This window comes from Megalopta genalis, chromosome 16, assembly GCF_051020955.1.
Source record: "Megalopta genalis isolate 19385.01 chromosome 16, iyMegGena1_principal, whole genome shotgun sequence".
Taxonomy (NCBI): domain Eukaryota; kingdom Metazoa; phylum Arthropoda; class Insecta; order Hymenoptera; family Halictidae; genus Megalopta; species Megalopta genalis.
Genome location: NC_135028.1, coordinates 8,213,672 through 8,240,970, shown reverse-complemented (window position 1 = coordinate 8,240,970; position 27,299 = coordinate 8,213,672). Strand labels below are relative to the sequence as shown.

At 35.9% G+C, this 27,299-nt stretch overlaps 1 protein-coding gene across 11 annotated transcripts in view; it reads left to right on the top strand.

Annotated features, from left to right (window-relative positions):
• The window catches only part of spri (Src homology 2 domain-containing protein sprint), a 185,703-nt gene that overhangs the window by 148,944 nt on the left and 9,460 nt on the right, over positions 1–27,299 (top strand). For 10 of the 11 annotated variants that reach the window (XM_076526885.1, XM_033472023.2, XM_076526884.1 and 7 more), the window contains 8 exons: positions 11,510–11,694; positions 15,018–15,193; positions 15,755–15,865; positions 16,282–16,874; positions 17,849–18,554; positions 19,510–19,980; positions 20,700–20,844; positions 21,167–21,396. In XM_076526885.1, the coding sequence (XP_076383000.1) occupies positions 11,510–11,694; positions 15,018–15,193; positions 15,755–15,865; positions 16,282–16,874; positions 17,849–18,554; positions 19,510–19,980; positions 20,700–20,844; positions 21,167–21,396 (2,617 nt within the window). The remainder of the gene's footprint in view (positions 1–11,509; positions 11,695–15,017; positions 15,194–15,754; positions 15,866–16,281; positions 16,875–17,848; positions 18,555–19,509; positions 19,981–20,699; positions 20,845–21,166; positions 21,397–27,299) is intronic. The other variant, XM_076526883.1, reaches the window with a different exon arrangement.

The window sequence follows — 27,299 nt, the reverse complement described above, 5'->3', positions numbered from 1 at the left end:
GAGAGATACACCGTGTGTATTTCCACGGTCGAGCAACGAGTTTTCCGCGGAAGTGGACGAACAACGACGATCGCTAAAGGGGCCATCGTTGCGGAAAATTTCACCATCGTTGCGGCTTTTCCACCGCAGCGGGGCTTCTGGGAAATCCTGCTGCCCCGTTAGAGGGTATCTTTACGTTCGTGGCTCTGCGTTGCAGAGACTCTCTCTCTCTCTCTCTCTCTCTCTCTCTCTCTCTTTCTCTCTCTGCTTTAATTATTTCTACGAGGTTAGGTCACTTGTTCTTTTGCCATCGAGAATTGGCGACCCACAGTGGAGTGTTTGACCTCGAAAATGAACAGAAGGTCGATTTAATTAATTTGTTTAACTCGGCTTAACGAGAATTGGCAGAGGATAATATACATAAAATATTATTTTTCTTTTTTTTTTTTTGATTGAACATGCAGAATATTGTTAATATTATTGTACGATAATATACGTATATAAGAAGGCAAATGAAACTGAAGAATGAGGTGTAGAATACTATATTTATTATTAAATTATTATATATTTTTATATGAATTAAATTATATGAATTGATAAAATTAATTAATTAAATTGAACTGAGGAAAATATGTTGCATTAATATAGCTCGTATCAAGACGAATTCAACGACGTGCTATAACATAACCTTCGAGCGACCTTGAACCGACATATAAATAACAAACTTCTTACTTTTTTAATGGAACGTTTTTCATTGTAACTCATATATTGCGACCTTGGACAACCTTCATCCATAGGTCATTGTATTCACCTTAAAATACCCTATCCGAATATAAATAAAAAACTAGGCTGTCCCATTTAAAAAAACAAGTTCGACCTTCATACGTTCTCTACGCCTCCGCTTATAAAAAAAATATTGACACCATATTACGCGTCTCTCGAAATCAAACAACTTTCGTCCGACACTATCTTCTCTATCGTCGAAAACAAGCGAGTTGTTCAGTCGTCCTCCGTATCAAACGTCCCACCCTGTACATAAATAATCGAGGCAGTCGCTTCGAATCGCGCGCGTAACTCGCTGCCGATCATTGTCTATCGCGACGAACATTTTCATGCGAGCATGCCGAACGAGTTCCGCCCGCTGAGGATCACCGAACGGCAGGAAATTTACAGCGACGATCTATTATCGCGGAGAATTGCGGCGCGCGGCGCGCGGACAAGGGCGGAATACAATCGCGGGCCGGGTAATAAATAACGTCTGAAGAAGCTGTTGAAGTGGCTGCGAAGGGAAAATCCCGGCCGCGCTGAATCGCCGGCCCGCGACGAAACAAAGAATATGAAATATCGCGGGGACAATTGTTCGACCGCCAGATTTCTCTGCGGGCATTTTCGCGCGTGCCCTTTGATCAGCGGCAGATTTCTTGAATATTTTCTGCCGCTTTTGTTCCACGCGGGGGACGGGAAAAATCGATTTTAGAGAAACTCTCCTCAGCAGGGTGTCCTAAAATTATCGCATTTGATATTCACATTCGAAGCAATTAAATTACTCAATATATTTATAATCTTTTTATTATATTTATTATATTTTATATAATTTTACTTTATTACGCTATTATATTCCAATAATATATTAATTACAATATTATATTCCAATATTATATTCCAATATTATATTACAGTAATATATTACAGTATTATATTACAGTAATATATTACAGTATTATATTATAGTATTATATTCCAATATTATATTGCAATATTATATTCCAATATTATATTGCGATATTATATTCCAATATTATATTGCAATATTATATTCCAATATTATATTGCAATATTATATTACAGTAATATATTACAGTATTATATTACAGTAATATATTACAGTATTATATTATAGTATTATATTCCAATATTATATTACAGTAATATATTCCAATATTATATTCCAATATTATATTACAGTAATATATTACAATATTATATTATAGTATTATATCTATTACAATATTATATTGCAATATTATATTATAGTATTATATTCCAATATTATATTCCAATATTATATTCCAATATTATATTACAGTAATATATTACAATATTATATTATAGTATTATATCTATTACAATATTATATTGCAATATTATATTACAGTATTATATTACAGTATTACATTACATTACATTACACAATCTTATTTTATTATATATAATTTTTATTACATTTGTTACATTTATATATTTATTTAAAATTACATATTATATTCATATATTATATATTATAAATATTATATATCGTATCGCGGTCGACTCATTTTTAAAAAATTACTTTAAAAATAAATGTCTATGCAGCTCCTGCAAAGAATTCGTTAGATTGGATTCATAAGAAAATAAATGGCGGTTTTTCTTTGTACGGTTATCCCCATAGAGCATTGGGACGCAATGTGATACTTTATGCATCGAATATATCAACGAACGCGTGGCGTTGATCACAATCTCGATCATTTTTCCAAGCTCTCTTTCTCTTTCTCTCTCTCTCTGTCGCCTATATCCACACGTCACAGAAGAACTGAACAGAACTGAACAGCTTCTATTATACCAATCAGAGAGCACTTTACAATGGCCGGCCATTTATTCGACTCGCTTTAATAACCATTCATTTCATCCAATACACATAGATCCTGTTATTGCATTCATCACCGATAATCCGCGATTCCATACTGTAACGTATATATGACATCAGGATTTTTTTATATATTTATATCGTTCGCGATTATCGAAAGTCGAAGCTTGCGAGATGGACATTTTTACGTTCTTCGTATCTTCGCAGATGATTAAAGACCGCTTGAACTTTTAATTATGTATTATATTGCATTATTTTACGATATTATATTCCAATATTTTATTACAATATTATATTACAGTATTATATTGTAATATTATATTTATTGCAATATTATATTCCAATATTATATTACAGTAATATATTCTAATATTATATTTATTGCAATATTATATTCTAATATTATATTTATTCCAATATTATATTCCAATATTGTATTACAGTATTATATTACAGTATTATATTCCAATATTATATTACAGTATTATATTACAATATTATATTACAGTATTATATTACAATATTATATTACAGTATTATATTACAGTATTATATTCTAATATTATATTTATTCCAATATTATATTCTAATATTATATTATATTCCAATACTACATTCCGATATTATATTGCAGTATTACATTACAGTATTATATTCCAATATTATATTACAGTATTATATTACAGTATTATATTACAGTATTATATTACAGTATTATATTACAATATTATATTACAGTATTACACTACAGTATTATATTCTAATATTATATTTATAACAATATTATATTCCAATATTATATTCCAATATTATATTGCAGTAATATATTACAGTATTATATTATAATATTATATTTCAATATTATATTCTAATATTATATTATAGTATTATATTTATTACAATATTATATTACTGTATTATATTAGAGTATTACATTACAGTATTACATTACATTACAGTATTACATTACATTACAGTATTACATTAGATTACATTATATTACATTACATTACATCATAATACCTTATAAATTACCCATTTCTATCCAATACCTAAGCGTCAATTAGGCAGAATTCCCCCCAAATCGTCGTCTCGTTAATCGATCCACGAAAACCGCGAATCTTCCCAGACACTTTCCTTCCAACCCGCAACACGGCGTCTCGACGAAAGAACGATCGACAAGCACGGTTCACACACCGGGTATCCCCATTTTCCGCGTGAAAATACGGCAACGAAAGGGGTCGGTAACACGTCCTCGCGCCGCGAGACAGCACTTTGTCACACAGGCCCGGTGACAAATAGCGCGCGCCGTGTCGCGCCGCCGAAGGAGCATTTAAATCGCGCGAAAACCAGCCGGCCGGCTCTCGGGGGCGGACTTTTACGAGGCGGCGCGCTAACAATGCCACTTGTTATGCGTATTTTCAGCGGGATCCCGCGCGGTCTGGAATGCCGCCAGAAGCTTGGGGCCCGCCCGGCTGTATTCCGACGGGGCAACAACGTCTGCCGTTTGCATTTACTGCATATTAAGCGGGCACAAGGCGGCGCGCCGCTTGCCAAATGGCCGATGCATCGGGAGATACCTTGGCCACGGTTGATCCGCCGACCGGCGCGATACCATCTAATGGCGTAACTGGAACGCTAATTGCCGTTCGTTACCGAAAATAACCGCGATACCGACGGCCGCGACCGCCGAAACGCCTTCGCGAACGTAATCGTGATATGAAATATAAGCTTTTCCCTATTGGAGCCATTTACTGTGGGGTGACCAACTACCGTGCCTTTCGATCGATTTTAGACAGAATTCATGTATTTATATTTATTGAGAATTGCAAGGGTATTTAATTTGTTTATTGTCGCTCCAAGTAATAGCATTTAAGTAGCGTTAAATTTTGGGGTATTGGAGCCAGTTACTGTGGGGTGACCAATTACCGTGTATTTCGTTTGATTTTAGACATAATTTATATATTTATATTTATCGAGAAATGTAAACGAAATAAGATGAAAAAATAAGTTGAAAAGCGAGGGTTTTTAATGTTTTTCTTGTTACTCCAAGTAATAGCAAAATTACAAAAAAAACAGCTTTTTAGCCAACGTTCAATTAGGCAAGAAAATAATGTAAAATATATAATAATAATATATAAATATATAATAGTATTATATATAATATAATATAATATAATTATATAAATAATTATAATATATAATAATGTAATTATATAATTATATTGCTACTAAGCGGATGCGACATTAAATAAATCAAATTGAAAAGAGAAATATATTCTCGAAGAAGAATTATTAATATTAATAATATTGGAAGAATATTAATTAATATATAATATTAGAATTATTAATATTAGAATTATTATTATTCATATTATTATTATTCACAGAAGCAATATTAATATTATTACTATTATTATTATTATTATTACAGAGGAATTATTAATATTGGAATCATAATTATTAATATTAGAATTATTATTATTAATGTTATTATTATCATAGAAGAATTATATAGCAGAATTATTATTATTAATATTATTATTATTACAGAAGAATTATATAGCAGAATTATTATTATTAACATTATTATTATTATTATTTGTCGACGGACAAACCGTTTATAGAATAATCGTAGATTCCGAAGGGCGATTAGCCGCACGTCAGACATTGACACGGTTTTCCAACTGGGAGCAATCTCCCCGTGGCCGTCCATTATCCTCGTATTAGATAAGATACTCTTCTCTTGCCTGGCTCGCTTCGATTGTTCCCGTCGTGTGCCCGATGCGCCGCGCGAGATAAGCGGAAGATCCAACTGTGCCCGGGGAAACAATGCTAGGTGCACCAGAGTTGCGGAAACGCTGTGTGTGTGCGCGCGCGCGCGCGGACGGGGAAGAGAAGTTCTGATCGGTCCTCGCTGAGAAGTTTCTTTGTTTCCGGCGGCGTCGTCGTCGTCGTTTAGACCGGGACCGACGAGAGATATCGGGCCCCCCCATCTGTCTTCATAACGATCTCCCCGTGAATTACTGCCGCGCATTCTCGCCACGGTGTTCTGGCGGAGCCGGCGAGATAAATTACCGTGCCGTTCGATTTTCATCGAATGCGGCGGGAGAGAGGAAGAAAGAAAAGGGAGAAGATATGTATAAAGAGGCAGAATGAGAAAGAGAGAAGGAAAGAGAAAGAAAAAAAGTTAGAGAGATAAAGAGAAAAAGAGTGAAAAAGAGAGAAAGCTAGAGAGATAAAGAGAAAAAGAAAGAAAAAGCGAGAAAGCTAGAGAGATAAAGAGAAAAAGAGAGAGACAAAGATCAAGAAAAAGGGGGATAAAAAATGATAAAGAGAGAGATAAAGATCAAAATCAAGAGAGAGATAAAGAGAATGATGTAGAGACTGATAGAGATAGAGAGAGATGAAGAGATAAAGAGAATGATAAGGAGAGAGAAAGAGAGAGATAAAGAAAGAAAGAGAGAGAGACATAAACAGAGAGATAGAGAGAGAAAGACAGAGAAGGAGAGCAAGAAAGAGGGAGAAAGGAAAAGATAAAGATAGAGAAAAAGAAACATCAAGAGAAATGAAGAGAGAGAGAGAAAGAGTGAGAAAGAGAATGAGAAAGGGAGATAAAGAGAGAGATAAAGAAAGAGAGGAGAGAGGAAGAGAAATAAAGGGAAAGATCAAGATAGGTAAAGAGAAATATAATGAGAAATAAAGAGAAAGAGAAAAATAAAGAGCAAGATAAAGAGAGATAGAGAGAGAGAGAAAGGGAGATAAAGAGAAATATAAAGAGAAATAAAGAGAAAGAGAAAGAGAGATAAAGTGAAATATAAAGAGAAATAAAGAGAAAGAGAAATAAGGAGAAAGAGACAGAGAAATATAAAGAGAAATAAAGAGAAAGAGAAATAAGGAGAAAGAGACAAAGAAATATAAAGAGAAATAATGAGAAAGAGATAAAGAAATATAAAGAGAAATAAAGAGAAAGAGAAATAAGGAGAAAGAGACAAAGAAATATAAAGAGAAATAAAGAGAAAGAGAAATAAGGAGAAAGAGACAAAGAAATATAAAGAGAAATAAAGAGAAAGAGAAATAAGGAGAAAGAGACAAAGAAATATAAAGAGAAATAAAGAGAAAGAGAAATAAGGAGAAAGAGACAAAGAAATATAAAGAGAAATAAAGAGAAAGAGACAAAGAAATATAAAAAGAAATAAAAAGAAATAAAAAGAAAGAGAAAGAGAGGGAAAAATATAGAGAAAGAGAAATAAAGAGAAAGAGTGAGAACGAGAGAGATGAAAAGAGACAAAGAGAAAGAGAGAGAGTACAAAGAGAGCTGTAGAGAGCAAGAGAGAGAGAGAGAGAGAGGGAGAGAGCGAGCGAAAAAGAGAGCCTGCCCAAAATCTTCGAGCAAGTTCGACCGAATCATTCGAAAAAGATGTCAAGTCGCGGCGCGAGAATCATTTCGAAACGAGATCGAGTGGCAATTATCGCGCGAGCGCCGAGTCAAGATCCACTAGAAGAAGTAAGTAGTTGCAGCTAGATGAAGCGAGGAGGAGGCAGGCATCTTTGGCGCTTAAGCAGGGTCAAGACGCTCTCGCGAGAACTCTATCGCGGGATCGTTTGGGTGAGCGCTTGAAAACGAGATCGAGCATGGGGATAGGGATTTATGAAAATACATACATATAAAGTCGAGGTCGAGAATGCCGGATGATAGAGACGGTGAATCGGGATCGGGTCAAGAGTCTGTGTTCGACAAAGAAACGATTGATTAGGATCACGCTCCGGCTCCGGGCACATCTGTTAACTTGCTCGGGCTGGATGTAACAAGATTAGATTGAGGCTACTAGGAGAGAAAACAAGTCCTTGGTGCAGTGAAATTACAGTCGGTTTAGCTGCTGAAGATATTATTTTGTTAGTTGTTGCTTTAAAATCGCAAAAAAGACAGATATTTGTATAACGTTATAATTGTAGCAAAAACACATATATTGACCGTATTTTAACATGTTCAAGCATAATAACTACACTGCGGATAATATAACAATATAATAATATAATAATATAGTAATATAGTAATATAGTAATATCATATTATCATAAAATAGTAATACAGTAATATTATAATATCATAATATAATAATATAGTAATATTATAACAGCATAATATGGTAATATAATAATATAGTATAATATAATAGTATAATAATATAGTAATATTATAACAGCATAATATGGTAATATAATAATATAGTATAATATAATAGTATAATAATATAGTAATATTATAACAGCATAATATGGTAATATAATAATATAGTATAATATAATAGTATAATAATATAGTAATATTATAACATCATAATATGGTAATATAATAATATAGTATAATATAATAATATAGTAATATAGTAATATCATGATATAATATAATAGTATAATAATATAATAATATATTAATATCATAATATACATATAATAATATAGTAATATAGTAATATAGTAATATAATAATATAATAATAACATAATGCATATAATATATAATATATGTCATGTCTCTCCATTGTGTACTCCAGTACCTCGAATACCGTCGGTTCCAACCGTGTACAGAGAAATAATGCACGGACTGACCACTCACGACTAATAAGAAGTGTCCCAGACCGAGCGACGTTAACTGAAAAGTGTTCCGGGCGAGAGCCACTTTCGTGCCAAGTAATTTCTTCCCTCGTCTGAATGAGGAAAATTGGGTGGCGGTTGCGGAAGGGGGGGAATAGGAGAGTGAGGCGACGGGGATGTCTCGTAATCAGCGGGGGAACTGGGAACAAGCCGTGGCATTGTGGCAGCATTGTTTTCCCGGCGGCTCATTGTTTTCCAGCTTTGTTAATCGTTCCGGACCCGTCGCATCGGCGAACCACGGTCGAATTGCGCGGCCGAAAAACAATGCCTCCCGCAATTACTCCTCCGTAGGCGAGACAACCACGCTCCCAACCCCCAGCCCAACTCCCACCTCCTCCATGCCCCGTTGAAACGCGACTGGTGATTGCGAGAACAGGCGTTGATGAAGTTGGAAAGTGACTGCGAGTGAGAGAGAGAGAGAGAGAGAGAGAGAGAGAAACAAAGACAGATAGAGAGAGAGAGAGAGAGAGAGAGAGAGAGCAAAAAAGAGGGAGAAAAAGAGATGGATGAAGAGAAATAAAGAGAAAGAGAAAGAGAGCGAGAAAGAGGGAGGAAGAGAGACATAAAGACATAAAAAGAGAGAGAGAGATAAAGATAAAGGTAAAGAGAGATAAAGGAAGTTAAAGAGAAAGATAAAGATAAAGATAGAGAGAGAAATAAAGAGTGAGAAAGAGAGAGAAGGGAAGAGAGAGAAAGAAAGAGAAAGAGAAATAAAGAGAGAGAAAGTGGGAGAAAGAGAAATAAAGAGAGATGAAGGGAGATAAAGAGAAATAAAGAAAGAGGGAGAGGGAAAAAGAGAGAACGAGAGAAAAGAAGAGAGAAAAAAGAAAGCTAAAGAAAGAAAGATAGAGCAATAGAAAGAAAGAGAATGAGAGAAAGGGAGAAAGAGAGGAAAAGATAGAGAGCAAGAGAAAGAGAAAGAGAGAGAGAGAGAGAGAGAGAGAGAGAGAGGCTGAGAAAAGAAAGAGAGAACGAGAAAAAGAGGGAAAAAAAGAGAAAAAGAGAAAGAGTGAGAGTGAAAAAGAGCTAACAATATACGCAACAATATCTAAAACATTAAAAAAACATTACAAGAAACGCCAAAAAAGATAGGGGGTAGTTCACCCTCCTTGAACGCTCCACAGTTTAAAAAAACGAAAAAGAAAAGAATTACCGCCGCTGCTCGAACAATGCGACATCTCGTGCGAAACCGGCCGATGCATCCGGAAAATCATTCGAGAATAAACGCGGACTGGAAAAGAAGCGTCGCGGCTGCGCCAGGACACCCGCATTAAACACAGCGTGCCGAACGCGGACAAAGCAGCAAAGAGAGATGGTCCGTTCCAGCGATTAAAGTGAACTCGGCTGCGGAACGGATGCTTTTGTCGTCCGAGGAGAAAAGAGAGCAGAGAGAGAGAGAGAGAGAGAGAGAGAGAGAGAGAGAGAGATTCTGATGAATTCGCGGCCGCAAAGCAGCGCATAACAAAGAGGCGCAGCCGTTTTCTGTTCTCATTTTCCTCCGCGGTTTTATTTCCACCGCCACCCTTTGCTCTCGATCCCGCGGATCGCGGCTGGAAAACGCGCGTCTTATATCGACACAGACGCGCGAATCCGAGGGAAAACCGCGCGCGGAATTGTAGAGCGTGTTTTATGCGTCCCGGTTCACGCCGGCCGCCATGGGAGCCACGTATCATTCCTCCTCCTTCTTTCAAGACCCTCTGTCCGAAGGACTTATTCTACCGCTGGAAATGAGGATTTATGCCCGCGCAAAATTTATGGAGCGAAATGACGCCGCGTTTCTTCTTCTTCTTCCGTTACCGTTGCTGCCACGGCGATCCGTTCAGGTTCAAGCACGAATCACGGAAAAATTCCGGCACGGCGGGAGGGAGAGCACGCTGTCTGAAATTCGTGGCACTCGAATTTATGTGGCTGGATGTTGGAAATAGTGGATTGAATGTGGTAGATTGGAAATGACGGATTAAAAATTGTAGATGGAAAGGGGTGGATTGGAAATGATAGATTGGAAATGATAGATTGAAAATGATAGATTGAAAATGATAGAAGATTGAAAATGATAGATTGAACATAGTAGATTGGAAATAATAGATTGAAGATGATAGATTGAGAATAGTAGATTGAGAATAATAAATTGAAGATGATAGATTGAGAATAGTAGATTAAAAATGATAGATTTAAAATAATATATTGAAACTAATATATAGAATGTAATAGATTGAAAATTATAGATTGAGAATGATAGATTGAAGATAATAGATTGAGAATAATAGACTGAATATGGTAGATTGAAAATAATAGATTAGAAATAATAGATTGAAGATGATAGATTGAGAATGATAGATTTAAAATAATATATTGAAAATAATATATTGGATATAATAGATTCAAAATGATAGAGATTCAAAATAGTAGATTGAGAATAACGGACTGAAAATGGTAGATTGAAAATAATAGATTGAGAATAATAGACTGAAAATGGTAGATTCAAGATAATAAATTGAAAATGATAGAAAATAATCGATTAGAAATAATAGATTGAAGATGACAGATTGAAAATAATATATTGAAAATAATATATTGAATATAATAGATTCCAAATGATAGATTTAAAATAGTAGATTTAAAATAATAGATTGAGAATAACAGGCTGAAAATGATAGATTTAAAATAATAGATTGAGAATAACAGACTGAAAATGGTGTAGATTTAAAATAATAGATTGAAAATAATAGATTGAAATGCATAGATTGAAAATAACAGATTGAAAACAACAAATTTCTGACTAAAATGATGAATGTAATCTTACGAACACTGCTACCATATAGCATACGAACAACAATTTTGCATCTTGCAACGAAAAATACTTCTCCCACGATTTAAACTAAAATGCTTATAAAACCTACTCATAAATTCCACACATTTTCGAATAACTCCCAAACAACTTGCCGAGAGAAAACAGCACCCAATATGACCAACAAAAACGCACTCGAAATTGATCTTAAAAATACATCGACGCAACTAAATAATTAATCGAAAATAATCGAACGAATTTCTGTTTTCGACAAATATAAATAAATCCAGCCTCGTTATTCTTACAAAGTGCCACGCAACGGTCGCTTTGGGTGCTTCCGGGGGGCGAGGGAAGGGAGAGAGGCACTGCTAGCGTTAACGAAGCGTATTGTCCGGCAACAAGAAAGGCCAGCCGTCGATTGAAATGTTTAACTTAATTCTGCTTTTCCGCTGGTGTTTTCAGAACTTCGTCGTCCGGCAGTCGAGCCAGAGCGACACAATGGCCCTTTCCGTGAGGCTGCCGCCAGGAAAGGGGCCGTACATCGAGCACTACCTGATCCAAGCTAACAAGGGGAAGCTGAGCTTGGAAACCAGCGAGAACAGGTTCGACAACATCCCCTCGCTGATCGCCCACTATTCTCAGTGCTGGTGAGTGGCCTCTTCATGCGTTCATCATCTACTACAGTACAAATGAAATAAGTTGGCAGCTCAAGGCCGCTGGCTTACGGTCCCTCCCCTCTCTCCCCACTGTTAGCTTCGGTAATCCGCATCTTGGTCCACTTCGACAATAGCGGGGCCGGCGGAAATACCTGGACATTTCGAATACAGTTATGCCAACGGCATACTTGTTCAACGTTTAAAAGAAATTTTGAGTCGTTTCGTGGAGTTTCGAAATCGTTATTGCACTTTGTAAAGTGAAATTCTTTTTGGCGGGTCCCTCGGGTCATTCGAAGCAACTTCTTCCTTTACAAAAATTTTCTCCGAAGCACCGTTAACGAGTTATCAACGAAAAACAGCGACCAATGAGAAGCGAGCTCGGCTGGCGCGAGGCGACCGAGCCAATGAGCGGAACCGGGCTTCGCGCGCTGGTTGGCTGGGCCGCCCCGCGTCAGCCGTACTCGATTCTTATTGGTCGCTGTTTGTCGTTGATAACTCGTTAACGGTGCCTCGGAGAACATTTTTGTAAAGGAAGAAGCTGCTTCGAATGATCCGAGGAATCCGCCATTTCCGGATTGCGAGACATTTTTGAGACACACTGTATAATAGTGTTATGCTATATGTAGATACTATAGATACTATAGACACTATATACATACAGATACTATATATTTTATATATTTTGACAGGGGTTGTATAGTATCATATTAGATACTATAGATACCGTAAATACTATATGTATATAATATAATATAATTCATAATACATAATATAATATATATATATATATATATATATATATATATATATATAATTATTAATTCTTATTATATACGACAAGTGCGTTCAGCACTAAATTTTATTTTTATATTAACATTAAAAAGCCACATAACTTTTGTAATTCAACATAATATTTTCAGCCAGTTTATTTTAGACCTTTTCTCTGTCATTTTGATATAATAATATAATAAAATAATAATATACTAATATAATAATATAATAATGTAATAATATACTAATATACTAATATAATAATGTAATAATATACTAATATAATAATATAATAATATAATAATGTAATAATATACTAATATACTAATATAATAATATATATACTAATATAATAATGTAATAATATACTAATTATATTATAATTAGTATTTATTTAAACGACTCGCCATTTCTGCTGCAGCACGCACTTCTACCAAGCCATCAATTTGATTTCCTACGTAAAACGTGACTCTCAAAAATTCTCAAATAAAAGAAACAGGAAACCTGTCGCAATAAAGATGACAATTCCGGCCTCCGCGGAAACATATCACGTAGCATAATACACGCAAGTGTTCCCATGCATTGCAAAATTGCATAACGATCGCGTGCATCCCATTGTCGTAGCATTCGATATTAATAATACACAATAACGAAGTAGGAACACAGCTTGGAACAGAACCGCGACAGATATCAGATGATCGAATCGCGGTGCAACGAAACGGGCGTTCCGCTCGCGAATCGTTAAACGGGGCCCGGTTAAAAGGAAAAACGACGTCGCCCGCGATAATCACGGAAAACCGGGGCTTAACGGCGCGAAACCTGGCTTTTCCAGTGCTTCCATTAGATCGCCTAAATTATCTCGGGACAGAATCGAGCGCGCGGCTACTTTCACCGTTGCAGGTTTCGTTCGTTCGCGGCTCGGATCGGATCGGATCGGATCGGATCGCTTCGACACGCTGCCGAGGATTTGATAAATTATGCAACGGCGGCGAGAGATCGCCCATGGCCTAATCCTCCGGCGACGTGTTTTGATCGGCGTGCAATTTCAGCCGCGACCCGAGAAAACCTAATCCCCCCGGCGACGGCTAAATCAAGCTCGTCGTTGCTTGCTATTCGGCAACTCGCAACTCGCGGTGATCAAACGCCTCCGATTCCACGATCAATCGACGTTGTGCACCGCTCGAGTACAAACTAAGTTTCGTAGAATTCGATAGGATCGCCTGAACGTTTTCCACGATCCGCTTCGAGCCAGTGTATTCGATAGCGTGTTGTAATAGCTTAATTGTTAATAGCTTGATTAATGGTAAATAGCTTAATTGTTGGTCGTGGAACTTTATGCTAAATGCAGGATATTTCAAGAAGTGCTACCGGGAGGTCGCGGATAAATGTAATTTTTTAATTTTAATTTTTAACTTTCGAACTTCTATTATTTTAATTTTTTCAATTTTCTCAATTTTATAATTTTTATTTTTTAGTCTTTTTGTACTTCGTACAGTGGACGATTTATTTCCAAGCGGAAAAATTATTGTAATTTAAAAGGCGAAGCAATCCTTCTTTCAAATTTCAATCTATTATTTTTAATCTATTATGATAAGTCTATTATTTTCAGTTTATTATTTTCAATTTATCTCAATCTATTATCTTTAATCTATCATTCTCACAGTCTATTATTTTCAATATATTACTTTAAATATATTGCAATATATTATATTTAATCTATCATTCTCAATCTATCATTCACTGTCTATTATTTACAATATATTATTTTCAATCTATTTCAATCTATTATCTTCAATCTATCATTCTCAATCTATCATCCTCAATCTATTATTTTCAATATATTATTTTCAATCTATTTCAATCTATTATCTTGAATCTATCATTCTCAATCTATCATCCTCAGTCTATTATTTTCAATATATTATTTTCAATCTATTTCAATCTATTATCTTCAATCTATCATGCTCAATCTATCATCCTCAGTCTATTATTTTCAGTATATTATTTTCAATCTATTTCAATCTATTATCTTCAATCTATCATGCTCAATCTATCATCCTCAGTCTATTATTTTCAGTATATTATTTTCAATCTATTATCTTCAATCTATCATCCTCAGTCTATTATTTTCAGTATATTATTTTGAATCTATTTCAATCTATTATCTTCAATCTATCATCCTCAGTCTATTATTTTCAGTATATTATTTTGAATCTATTTCAATCTATTATCTTCAATCTATCATCCTCAGTGTATTATTTTCAATATATTATTCTCAATGTATTATTATCAACATCTAGCATGATACTATACAACCCCTGTCAAAAATATATAGTACCTAGTGTCTATGTGTATATAGTATCTGTATATGTATATATTATAAGAATAATAATAAGAATTATTAATCATATATTATATTATATATATTGTAATATATTATTATCAATATTATTATTATAAAAGAATATCATGAATCTAAGAATATTTCCCAAGCGTGGACAAATTAATTCATTCTGATCTCTTTGTTTTCCTTCGGCAAGCAGTGACGAATTACCGGTCCAATTGACACTGCCAAGGGCGATGCGGGAGGCCAAGAATAGGCAGCAGCTCTCCTCGCTGGCACTTCTGGGTCAGGAGTTCTGGAGATACCCGATGGCAAACCCGAAGCCGCCGGAAAGCAGCAGCAGCAACACTTCGAGCTTGAGCAGTTTCCGTGGTGGTAAGTTCAATGAAAACAATTTTCTCTCGCAAATTGTGCTAAAACAATTTCTTGATGCCTTCTGCTTAAACGTGAACAAATAAATAATTATAATTGTCAATTTAATAGAAAAGGTTGCAACAACAAATAAAACAATAAGAATGTTAACCGTCACGAATAAAAAACGAATAAATGATAAATTTTGTTACAAAATTTAATTAGAAAATTATTTCCAATTTTTCGTCGTCAGTATATAATATTATTACAAAGAAATTAAACTGTTATTTTAAAGAAAAATTAGAAATTTTATTATATTTAGTCGACGATTATTTAATCATTAATTTTTCAAATATTTTTGAAAATGCTCCACGAAGACCTGTTGGTCTTTCTCTTATTCCCAGTATATAAGTAATTTATTTAATTCAATTGCTAAAAATTAATGAAAATATTACACAATGTATCGTATAATATAAATAAATATTGTATATTGTACAATAATCGACGATCAAACGCGGTTGCTGATCGAAAAGAAAAGAAATGACAAGCGCAAAAGTATCTAACGACGATAATAATCATTTTTAGGTAACAATAACCATAGCAATAACAACAACAACAACAACAACAACAACGTCCACACACCAACGACCGAGAGCATAGTGCTGAATCTGGCGCCCATATCGTCGCACGATACACGTGAGTCGTCGTTAAACTGCGAATTTAACAACAAGGTGATTCCTGAGGTCATTCTAAGCAACTTTTTCCTTTACAAAAATGTTCTCCGATGCGTCGTTCGCGAGTTATCAACGAAAAAACACAGACCAATGAGCAGCGGGCTTGGCTGACGCATCGCGACGCGCCAATCAGCGGAACCGGGCTCCGCGCGCTCGTTGGCTCGGCCGCCTAGCGCCCGCCTAGCGCTACGCGCGCTCGCCTCTCATTGGTCAGCGCGTTTTCCTTAATAACTCGTGAACGAAGCCTCGGAGAACATTTCCGTAAAGGAAAAAGTTGCTTGAAATCGCCTCAGGAACCCGTCGGTTCCCGAAAATACCACAATTATCGGACATCTTGTACAATTAAATACGAAAATAATTCGTTGTCGTTCTCCGCAGGAAGCTCGTCGCCGACGACGGTCGTCACGACGTCGACGTTCGCGTCGTCGTTGCCGCGGCAGCCGCGGCCGACGCCGCCGAACACGTTGAACCTGACGACGTTCAACGAGCCGATGGACGTGAAGAAGATATCGCCGACCGAGAAGCTCTCTCAGAAACTGATCTCGCCGAATCTCGTGCAGAGCGTGCGATGCCCGTCGCCGGTGGTCCACAACGTGGAGAACAACGTGCTGAGCCCGGTGCAGGACGGGAAGCTGAACTTCGGGCCGAAGAGCGTCGTCGGCGAGGCCTCCTCGAGGTCGACGATAGTCGAGCTGTCGAGGACCAGATTCGCGTCGACGAACAGCTCGTCCACGAACTTCCATCACAACGTCTCGACGTTCAACAATTTGTCCTGTGCGAACTCGCCGGTGCTGCCGGAGATCAGGAACATCATCGGCGAGAATCACGGGATCGCGCAGAACGTGAAGACGCCGCCACCGCCGCCGCCTAGGTGGGCCAAGCCGGGGATGGCGCACACGCAGAACAACTTCACGGTCACCACCACGGTCACGTTCAATGTGAACCAAACGACCGACGTCTGCAGTTCACAGGTGATTTAATCGGGAATTGATGATCGATTGATAATCGATTGGGAGGCGCGATTCTGAACACCACAAAAAAATGGAGCGATACTAAAACATTGTGTCTGATAAATACAATCCCATCGTGTTATCGATACGAACTTGATGAGAGATTATAATGCAATCTACTTTCAAGATAAGTGTAGCAAAAACTATCCTCCAATTTATCCCTCGGCTTGTAATCGAAAGTGGACAATTTGTGAGGAGGAGATACGATTATTATAGGTAGCATTATTATTGATCAGATACTATTATTATAGATTAGATATATTATATAGATATTATACAAATTATATAATTATATATTATATAAATTATACAGATATTATATTGATATTATATATTATATAGATTATTATATGGATATTATATATTATATAGATTATTATATGGATATTATATAATATACAGATTATTATATAGATATTATACAGATATTATATATTACATAGAATATTATACAGATATTATATAATATATAGATTATTATATAGATATTGTATAGATATTATATATTATATAGATTATATATTATATGGATATAATATATTATATAGATTATTATATAGATATTTTATAGAGATATTATATATTATATAGATTATTATATGAATATTATATATAATATATAGATTATTATATAGATATTATATATTACATAGATTATTATATAGGCATTATATATTACATAGATAATTACAGACACATTTTCATAGTTCTCATCAGCCAACTCGAATAATCGTATCTCCGCCCCCCAAACTGTCCACTTTCGTTCACAAACTCATGGACATCTATGGAGAATTTCCTTCGCCGCTTCACCCAACAGTCCAAATAAAATTTACAACCCTCGTTCCACAAGATCCCCTCACCGCATTCCACCAATTCCCCCCTCTGAAAAACCCTCGAAATCACAATTCTAAAAATCCGTTCTCCATTTCCCACAGCAGAATACACCGTCGGACCCGAACACGTCGCTGCTGAGCCCGCAGAGCGCCACGTCGAACAAATCCCTCACGTCGAACTTCTCCATAAAGTCACCATTGTCTCCCACGACGCCGGTGCTCTCTCCGTTGTCGAAGCTAGTCCCGAACGTCGGCATGAAGACGCCGAACGTTCTCTCGCCGACGACGCCGTCGAGCACCAGCAAGTCGAAGCGTAGACGGGACCGCGAGGCGCGGAAGAACTCCCAGCACTATCAGGAGTCGGACATCCTCGAGTCCTATTACAGGAGCTCGCCGGGCGACAAGATCTCCGACTACGAGGACATATGGAACACGACCGACCAGTCGAACCAGTCCACATGGTCGCCGAACGACAAGCTGCTGAGGAACGACGGGCCCGCGGCGAACACGCCGCAGGAACGTCTGAGGAACTCGAACGACCGGCTGATGGCGCAGGAAAGGTCCTCGAACCCGGCCGAGAGGATCTTCAACGACCGATTGACCGCGAACGAGCTGATCGTACGTAACGACAGGATGATCCTGAGGAACGACAAGTCGATCGCCAACGAGAAGCTGAGCTACAAGGAGATGACCAGCCCGGAGTTCAGCAGCTTCAAGCCTGTACAGGAGCTGAAGACAGGCGAACACGGGAACGGCACGATCGAGGAGACCGGGATGGGAAGGAGACCGGACCTTTTGTCTCGAGTCTGTGAGTACTGTGAATTTTCTTCCTGATTGTTCTTTGATTTTTAGGAAAATATGTTATATATTATATATATATATATATTATTATTATATATAATATATATATATATATATATATTTGAGCCTTGTGTCTTGTCTATATTATAGATTATATTATTATATTATATATTATATATACTGTATATGTGTAATATAATCTATATAATAACCTATTATATAGATTATATTATATACAAAAAAAATATATATATTATATATTATAATCTAATATAATAATCTTATCTACATATATAATATAGAAATAGAGTATAGATATAGATAAATTAATATATTAGATTATAACATATAATATTATAATCTATATTCTATTTCTATATTATGTATAGATTAGATAATCGATATAATCCAATCTAATCTATACATAATATAGAAATAGAATATAGATTATAGATAGATTATTATATTAGACTAAAATATATAGATTATGATATTAGAATAGAGATAATATAGATTATTATATTAAAATAGAGATAATATAGATTATTATATATTATATCATAATATATAATATTATAATCTATATTCTATTTCTATATTATGTATAGATTAGACAATCTATATAATCTAATCTAATATTCTAATCTATACTTAATACAGAAATAGAATATAGTTTTAAACCATATAAAAAGATTCCTGCAAATGAACAAAAGCTATCTAAAATCGCAATACCTTATCAAATCACATCTTCAAACTCGCAACACAGAAACATATAACAAACAGCTTATATAATCACCACTTCAGCTATATCTCCTTGATCTCTCAACCCAGAATAACAATCATCAAGTACTTAAGCAACATATCATCACCTATAATTCCTGTTCCAAAAGCTATTCCACTATCGCACAAAACAAAATCCGTTGTTCGCCAGCAAATTAATTCCAGAACATTGATCCGTTCAGGCAGCGCGAATTCGTTGAACAGTCCGAACACCGTGACGCCCCCGAGGAACAAGCTGGGCCTGATGCTGGCGAAATCGGAGAGCAACAGCCCCCTGACGCCGGAGTCGAAGCAAGGCAGCCCTTTCTACGCGGAGCCAGCCGACGCTATAGCGCAGAGTGCGGCGATTATACCGAGAAGACGAGCGAGGAACAATCCGGCGACGAACAAGTATCGACACAGCGAGCCTGGCTGGCTGCAGACGCCGATCGGTGCTAACTCGAATCAGCTTCACCCGATCGACTGGGAGGAGACCGAGGAGACCGAGGACAAGACGCCGCTGATATCGTCCTCCGTCGACAACCTTGCCAAACGGCTTGGCACCAAGGACGTCAAGAAGATCCCCAGAGCGAAGCCTGTGCAACCACCAAAGATCAGAACCAAGGTGTTCAACGATACCTCCTGGGCCGTGGACTCCAGCTGGGAGTTCATTGGTAGGCGTCCTGGCTTCGTTCGAAATCGGTCATTTTATCGTTTGAAGGGTCGTTTGTTGTTTAATTGTTGCATAAGCGGTTGTGAGGTTGTTATATAGTATATAGGATAATTAATCAATATAGGATATATAGTATATAGGATATATATAGAGAGTAGAGTATATATATAGATTATAGATAGATTATTATATTATATTATAATATATAATATTTAATAATCTATATTCTATTTCTATATTATGTATAAATTATAATATTATATATTATAATCTAATATAGAAATAGAATGTAGATAGATAAATTAATATATATTAGATTATAATATATAATATTATAATCTATATTCTATTTCTATATTATATATCTATAGATTAGATTAAATTATATAGATTATCTAATCTATACATAATATAGAAATAGAATATAGATTATAGATAGATTATTATATATATATATATATATATATATATATATATATATATATATATATATACAGAGAGAGAGAGAGAGAGAGAGAGAGAGAGAAAGAGAGCGAGAGAGAGAGAGAGAGAGAAAGAGAGCGAGAGAGAGAGAGAGCGAGAAAGAGAGAGGGAACGAGAGGGAAAGAGAGAGGGAGCGAGAGAGAAAGTGAGAGAGCGCGAGAGAGAGAAATAAATTAATTTAATTAAATACGCGTCAAATTAATCGATAGCTGATGATCGGTCGATTATCTTGTTTAGGGAACGAAGGGGAGGAGTGCGAAGCCGACTACGACTGTGATGCAGATTACGAGGGCGATAACGTTGCTAGAACGTTCCCAGACGAGGAGTGCGACAGGGACGTTGTTGGGAACACTTTGACCGTTCAGAGTATCATTCTCCAACGGTGAGTTGCAGACGTTTCTCGTTTTTGAAAGATGATGTAGTTTTGAACTGACTTTTAGGAACAATTGTTCAGATTATTTAGAAAATATATAAATATATAATTATATCATATTATATATATATAATTATTTATAATAGAATATAATGAAATATAAAATAAAATAAAATATGTATGATTATATATATATTATAATTATAAAATATAAAATAAAATATACATGATTATATATACTGTAATTATAAAATATAAAATAAAATAAAATATATATATACAAATTAAAAATGTAATTGGTTATATTTGATGTTCTCGTTTGGCACAACAGGTACCCAGAGCTGTTGAAGCCACCAGACACGTCGGAGTCGCTGTACAGTGACAGAAACTCCTCGTACGACAACGTCGAGAAGAGGAACGAGAGGGAGGACCTCGCGGACTCCAGAAAGGAGCAAACCTACGACTCTTCCGAATGGGAAACCCCGCTGGAGACGGACGAAAGCGACGTGGAGAGGATGAATAAGAGCAAGAACATCAAAGAACGGCTGGACTCCCTCCTTTGTAAGTACAATTCTTTTGCGATGATAATGCTAAACAAACGACGCGCGTTCAAATTTTTCGGCTTCTCTCCTATCTACAGGATGTCCCAAAAATGTCTCGCAATCCGAAAGTGGCGGGTTCCTCGGGTCGTTCGAAGCAACTTTTTCCTTTACAAAAATGTTCTTCGAGCCACCGTTAACGAGTTATCAACGAAAAACAGTGACCAATGAGAGGCGAGCTCGGCTGGCGCGAGGCGACCGAGCCAATGGGCGGAACCGGGCTTCGCGCGCTGGTTGGCTGGGCCGCCTCGCGTCAGCCGTACTCGATTCTTATTGGTCGCTGCTTTTTCGTTGATAACTCGTTAACGGTGCCTCGGAGAACATTTTTGTAAAGGAAGAAGTTGCTTCAAATGATCCGAGGAACCAGCCATTTCCGGATTGCGAGACATTTTTGGGACACCCTGTATAGAGGGGACAGTGTGTTCTTATTATTCTTAAAAAGTCATCCGTTCTTTGATACGTGCTAAACACTGTTTTGCAGAATGGTAGAAAATATCTTTTGAAATATTCTGCTGTGCAGATAAATTGCACAATGATAAAAAGATACAGTATGGAGGGGGAGGGGGGCCGAATTAACATTTTGCAATAGGGAAATATTATTTCACATAGTTTCTTGCAGTGTTGTTATTTTGAAAACGCAATCTTGTCCCGGATCACGCGTTGCAACTTATTTATTGATAAATTATTGGAGCATACAGTGTTAGCACACAGTGATTGCTATTAAACAATATTTTGATCATCCGTTCTTGCTCTCTTCATGTTTACATGCTGTATATTTCTTTGTTATATAGTTTGATAGTATAAGGGTTATTTTTTAATATTTCTTTCACATTTTCTGAGACTCCAGCAATGATAACATTGTTTAAATGGAACAACTTAATGTTTCTTTCACATTTTCTGAGTCAAATATTGTAGATTAACAATTATAGTATTAGACGCAAACAATGGTTGTTAGTTCCCGACAAAAGAGCAAAGGTAGACGAACACATCACACGATGTAATAATTGTCGAAGCCCCAATGACGCTTTAATTAATATATTGCACAACAGTTGGCTTATCCACTAAAGTTCACGGCCGATAACAAATGCAAATACCGAGCTAGAAGTCACTTGATCCACGTGTCAGACTCGTGTGGAAAATAACTTTACACTTCTCTCATCATTACGAATAAATGGTAAAATTAATCCCTCCTAAAAAATTCAATTAATATTTAGGGAAAATAGTAATCAAAGCCATAAAACAAAGCCCGCGTATTGCATTTTCGCTAAGCAAAAAGTTGCGACAAATGACCTCAGGAATCACCCTATGTAACTAGATAGTTTGATCACCATTAGTATTATATGTTAGTATTATAATTATCATAATATACTATTTAGTATTATATATTATATATTATATATAATGTATTAGTACTATATATTATATATATAATATATTACTTAGTATTATATAATATATATAATATATTATTTAGTACTATATTAGTATTATCTATTGGCTAGTTAGATCACAAATTAAATAAATTGTGAACATTAAGTAAAGTAAATTGCTACTACTGTAGAAAAAACAATTTCGATTCCCAATCGAACCACCAGCAACAAAACAACTTAAAATGGTCGCGTTGCGTGGTCCACCCTGTATATTCGACAAATCTCGGATAGAATTAATATTGCATTGTTATGTAGATTGGGTTCTGGTCGAGTGTAAGATGGAAAAATCGTGTTAGCCGTGCCCTGGAAAGATCGCGTTAGTGTATGCGCTGGAAAGATTCTTGTCGAGCACGTACGACGGAAAGATGCGTTCGAAAATATTCCGATTTTCTTCTGGATAATAAACAAATACTGACAAATAAATATAAATAAAATAGATATAATATAATATAATATAATAATATTATACTATATATAATATTATATAATACTAATATTATATTATATTAATATTATATAATATAATAATATTATACTATATATAATATTATATAATATAATATTATATTATTATATTATATTTATTTACCAGTATTTATTATTTTTATATTATACTATATAATATTAATATAATACTATATAGTATAATATTATATTATGTAATATAATATAATATAATAAAATATATAAATAATTTATATAAAAATAAATAAATATAACAAAATGACAATAAAAATAATGACAAATTATGGTAGCAACTAATCCGGTAATAAAAATAAAATAAAATAAAACATTTAGAACCTGTGCAATATGCAAAATAGTAAATAATAAGTAACGGATAAAACAGTAAATAACAAAGTGCATAAATACACTTGCAAGATCGACGATCTAGCCGCAAGCATCGTCGACCGTGTATCTGCGAAATCGGCTCGTCGACCGACGGTTAAGTTCATTGACAAAGCGGCTGAGGGAATATTTGTCCGATCTTTCGAATTGTTTATCAATGGAGCTCCGACCGACCGAATCCCTCGTACACAATCCTCGTCGTCGGAGCGTGACATTGTTTACCGGCAAGTGCGCTCGTGGTGTCGGCCGAGTGAGTGATTCACTCGGTGCAACAACAGTAGTGGAAGTGCATTGCCGCTTCGCGGCGATCGCGTCGGAGAAAATTGCATTCGGGAAGGTCGCGAGGAAACGATGCACGCGCGCAACTCCCCTGTACAGCGTGTCCCAAAAATGTCTCGCGATCCGGAAATAGCGGGTTCCTCGGATCATTCGAAGCAACTTCTTCCTTTACAAAAATGTTCTCCGAGGCGCCGTTAACGAGTTATCAACGAAAAAGCAGCGACCAATAAGAATCGAGTACGGCTGATGCGAGGCGGCCCAGCCAACCGGCGCGCGAAGCCCGGTTCCGCTCATTGGCTCGGTCGCCTCGCGCCAGCCGAGCTCGCCTCTCATTGGTCACTGTTTTTCGTTAATAACTCGTTAACGGCGCCTCGGAGAACATTTTTGTAAAGGAAAAAGTTGCTTCGAACGACCCGAGGAACCCGCCACTTTCGGATTGCGAGACATTTTTGGGACACCCTGTATGTAATCGTGTCGTCGGTGGAAGAAAGAATCGTTCGAGACGAGCGCGTCAGACGGCATGATAATGCGCCGTGATTCTCGATTCGACGGAGAACGATGATAATAATGACGATGACGACGATGACGATGACGACGCGACAATGATGATGATGATGATGAACGACCTCGTTTCCATGAGAAAGAGATCGAGACGCAGTAAAATACGGTCACGGTTTCTGTGCTCCGATTTCACGATTATGCTGTTGCTCGTCGTCGTGCGTATTATAATACCTAATCGCTGATTACTCCTGTTTGTCTTCGCGGGCTGCGACGTGCTCGGACGTATTAACAAATTATAATATATATACATATATATACGCAATATATTACATTATATATTATATTTAATACTATACAATATATTATATTATATATTATACAATATATTATAAAATATATTAGAATATATTATATAATATAGTATAGAATATATTATATAATATAGTATAGAATATATTAGAATATATTATAGAATATATTATACAATATATTATACAATATATTATATTATGTATTATATTATAATAATATATTAGTAATAACAATAATATATTATATGTTCTTTAATAATATTGTGTATTATTATTGTACTTAATTAAATAATATATAATATTTTATTGTCATTATTATAATATAATATAATATAATAAATATAATATAATATTATTATATTATATTATATTATATTATATTAATCATTATAATATAATATTATTATATATTATTAAATATACATATATATTGAGCGCAAAAAAGAATTAATTACTGTCGCCGTTCCATCGCATCCATCCTTTAGACTCTTCTCTTTCTTCTCAGATTTGCAAAACCCGACTAACAAAGGGACTGAAAAAATTAACCTGCGGATCGGCGCTAATCACCTAACAGTCGCCCTAATCCCTTCGATCGCTTTATTGCTCTCGCTATACAATAATGTCTCCTTAATTGACGCTCATATTGTCCACAAAAATGGACAATTCGGGAGGAGGAGACACGATTATTATTCGAGCCTCGCGGTTCATTTTTACCGTTACGAATTGTCAACAATTATAAAAGACGAGCTACAAGGCTCGAACAATCGTGTCCCCTCTCCCCAAATTGTCCATTCTTGTGGACAATCCGAGCGTCAATTAGAGAGACATTACTGCACCTCGCCGAAAAAAAATCGCCGGATTCATTTGTCCCTGCGCGAAGGCAGAAAGTATTATAGTAACGGCGAATGTCGCGATTAGCGTCGCGATAGAAACGACAAAAGACTTGTAAAGACTGTTACGTCTCGTTTTAAAATGACGTGTCGGCCGCGACACGCGTCGCGGAAACGATTACGCTCGGATTTATCGGGAAGGATTCTCTACCGGGGATTCATCAGCGTACTACGACGGCCCCCGAGATCGATCGCGATATCGTAACCTCGTTGCCGGCATTTTTCCGCTGAATTATCTGCTGAATGTGGCTCATCGGTATTATTAAATCGGCGAGGGTTGCTTTCTGCGCGGCTTCGCGGCGGCCGCGAACGCCGCCGCGTTCTCACGAGTTTCTCTTTGGATGAGAATTGCTGCGACAGAAAATGTTCGGGCACCTTTTAACACTTTCTTTCTTTATTTCATCTTTCATCTTTCTAATTGAGATTTAATTCGGGAGCAATTTAATTAATTGTACCGAAAGTAGGAGGTTAATGTTTATCACAGAGGATGACATTAGAACCCTTTCGCGACCGACATATTGTAATCGAATTCGATTTGTTTGAATTGATTGCTATGAAAATGAATTTTTAAAATTGCTGAAAAATTAGCGTTATTAATATGTGACATTTTCAATGCTGAACCGAGTGCAAAATTAAAAATTGTGTTAAATAGCAAAAGTAAATTAAATTAAAAAGTAAATTAGACACAGTAAGATTAAATTAAATAGCAAAATTAAATTGAATAGCAAAATTGAATTAAACAACAGCAAAATTAAATTAAGTAGCAAAATTATATTAAATAGCTAAATTAAATTAAACAGCAAAATTAAATTAAACAACAGCTAAATTAAATTATACAGCAAAATTAAATTAAACAACAGCAAAATTATATTAAATAGCAAAATTAAATTAAACAGCAAAATAAAATTAAACAACAGCAAAATTAAATTAAATAGCAAGATTATATTAAACAGCAAAATTAAATTAAACAACAGCAAAATTATATTAAATAGCAAGATTATATTAAACAGCAAAATTAAATTAAACAGTAGCAAAATTAAAATTTGCGAAGTAATTTGCTTGCGAAGTGATTTTTCGTACGAAGTACGAAGTACGAAGAAACGAACTAACCTCGAAGCAATGTACATGTACACATTAGCAACAGCGAGACAACGATATTCAGAGACAGACAATTTGAACGGGACACTCGTCACGAATGCGGCATTAAACTCGCCCCCCTCGCCGCCGTTCCAACCCCCGCGTCGAAAACTTTAGGGACGACGAGAATACATATACATACCTGGGGCAACAATGCACAATAGACGACGAGCTTGGTATTGGAGCGAGGGACGGTGCCGTAAACTATTCCAATTTGTTGGCAAAGCCGGCCATTACCGTTCGGTTTATGGCCATGCACCGTTCGTCCGTCATATTTCTGGCTGAAACCGTCGATACGGCCGCGAAGCGGAACTTTCGTTCAAGTTGTAACGAGCTGGACGAATATATATATATACATAGTTTCTTATGTTCGTTAGAAAATAAAACTTGGAAATAAAATTTTGAAAACCGTATCGATCGCGAAATACAGAGAAGCCACGTGGCAGTTGCTTTCTTTTTCTTCCTTTAATT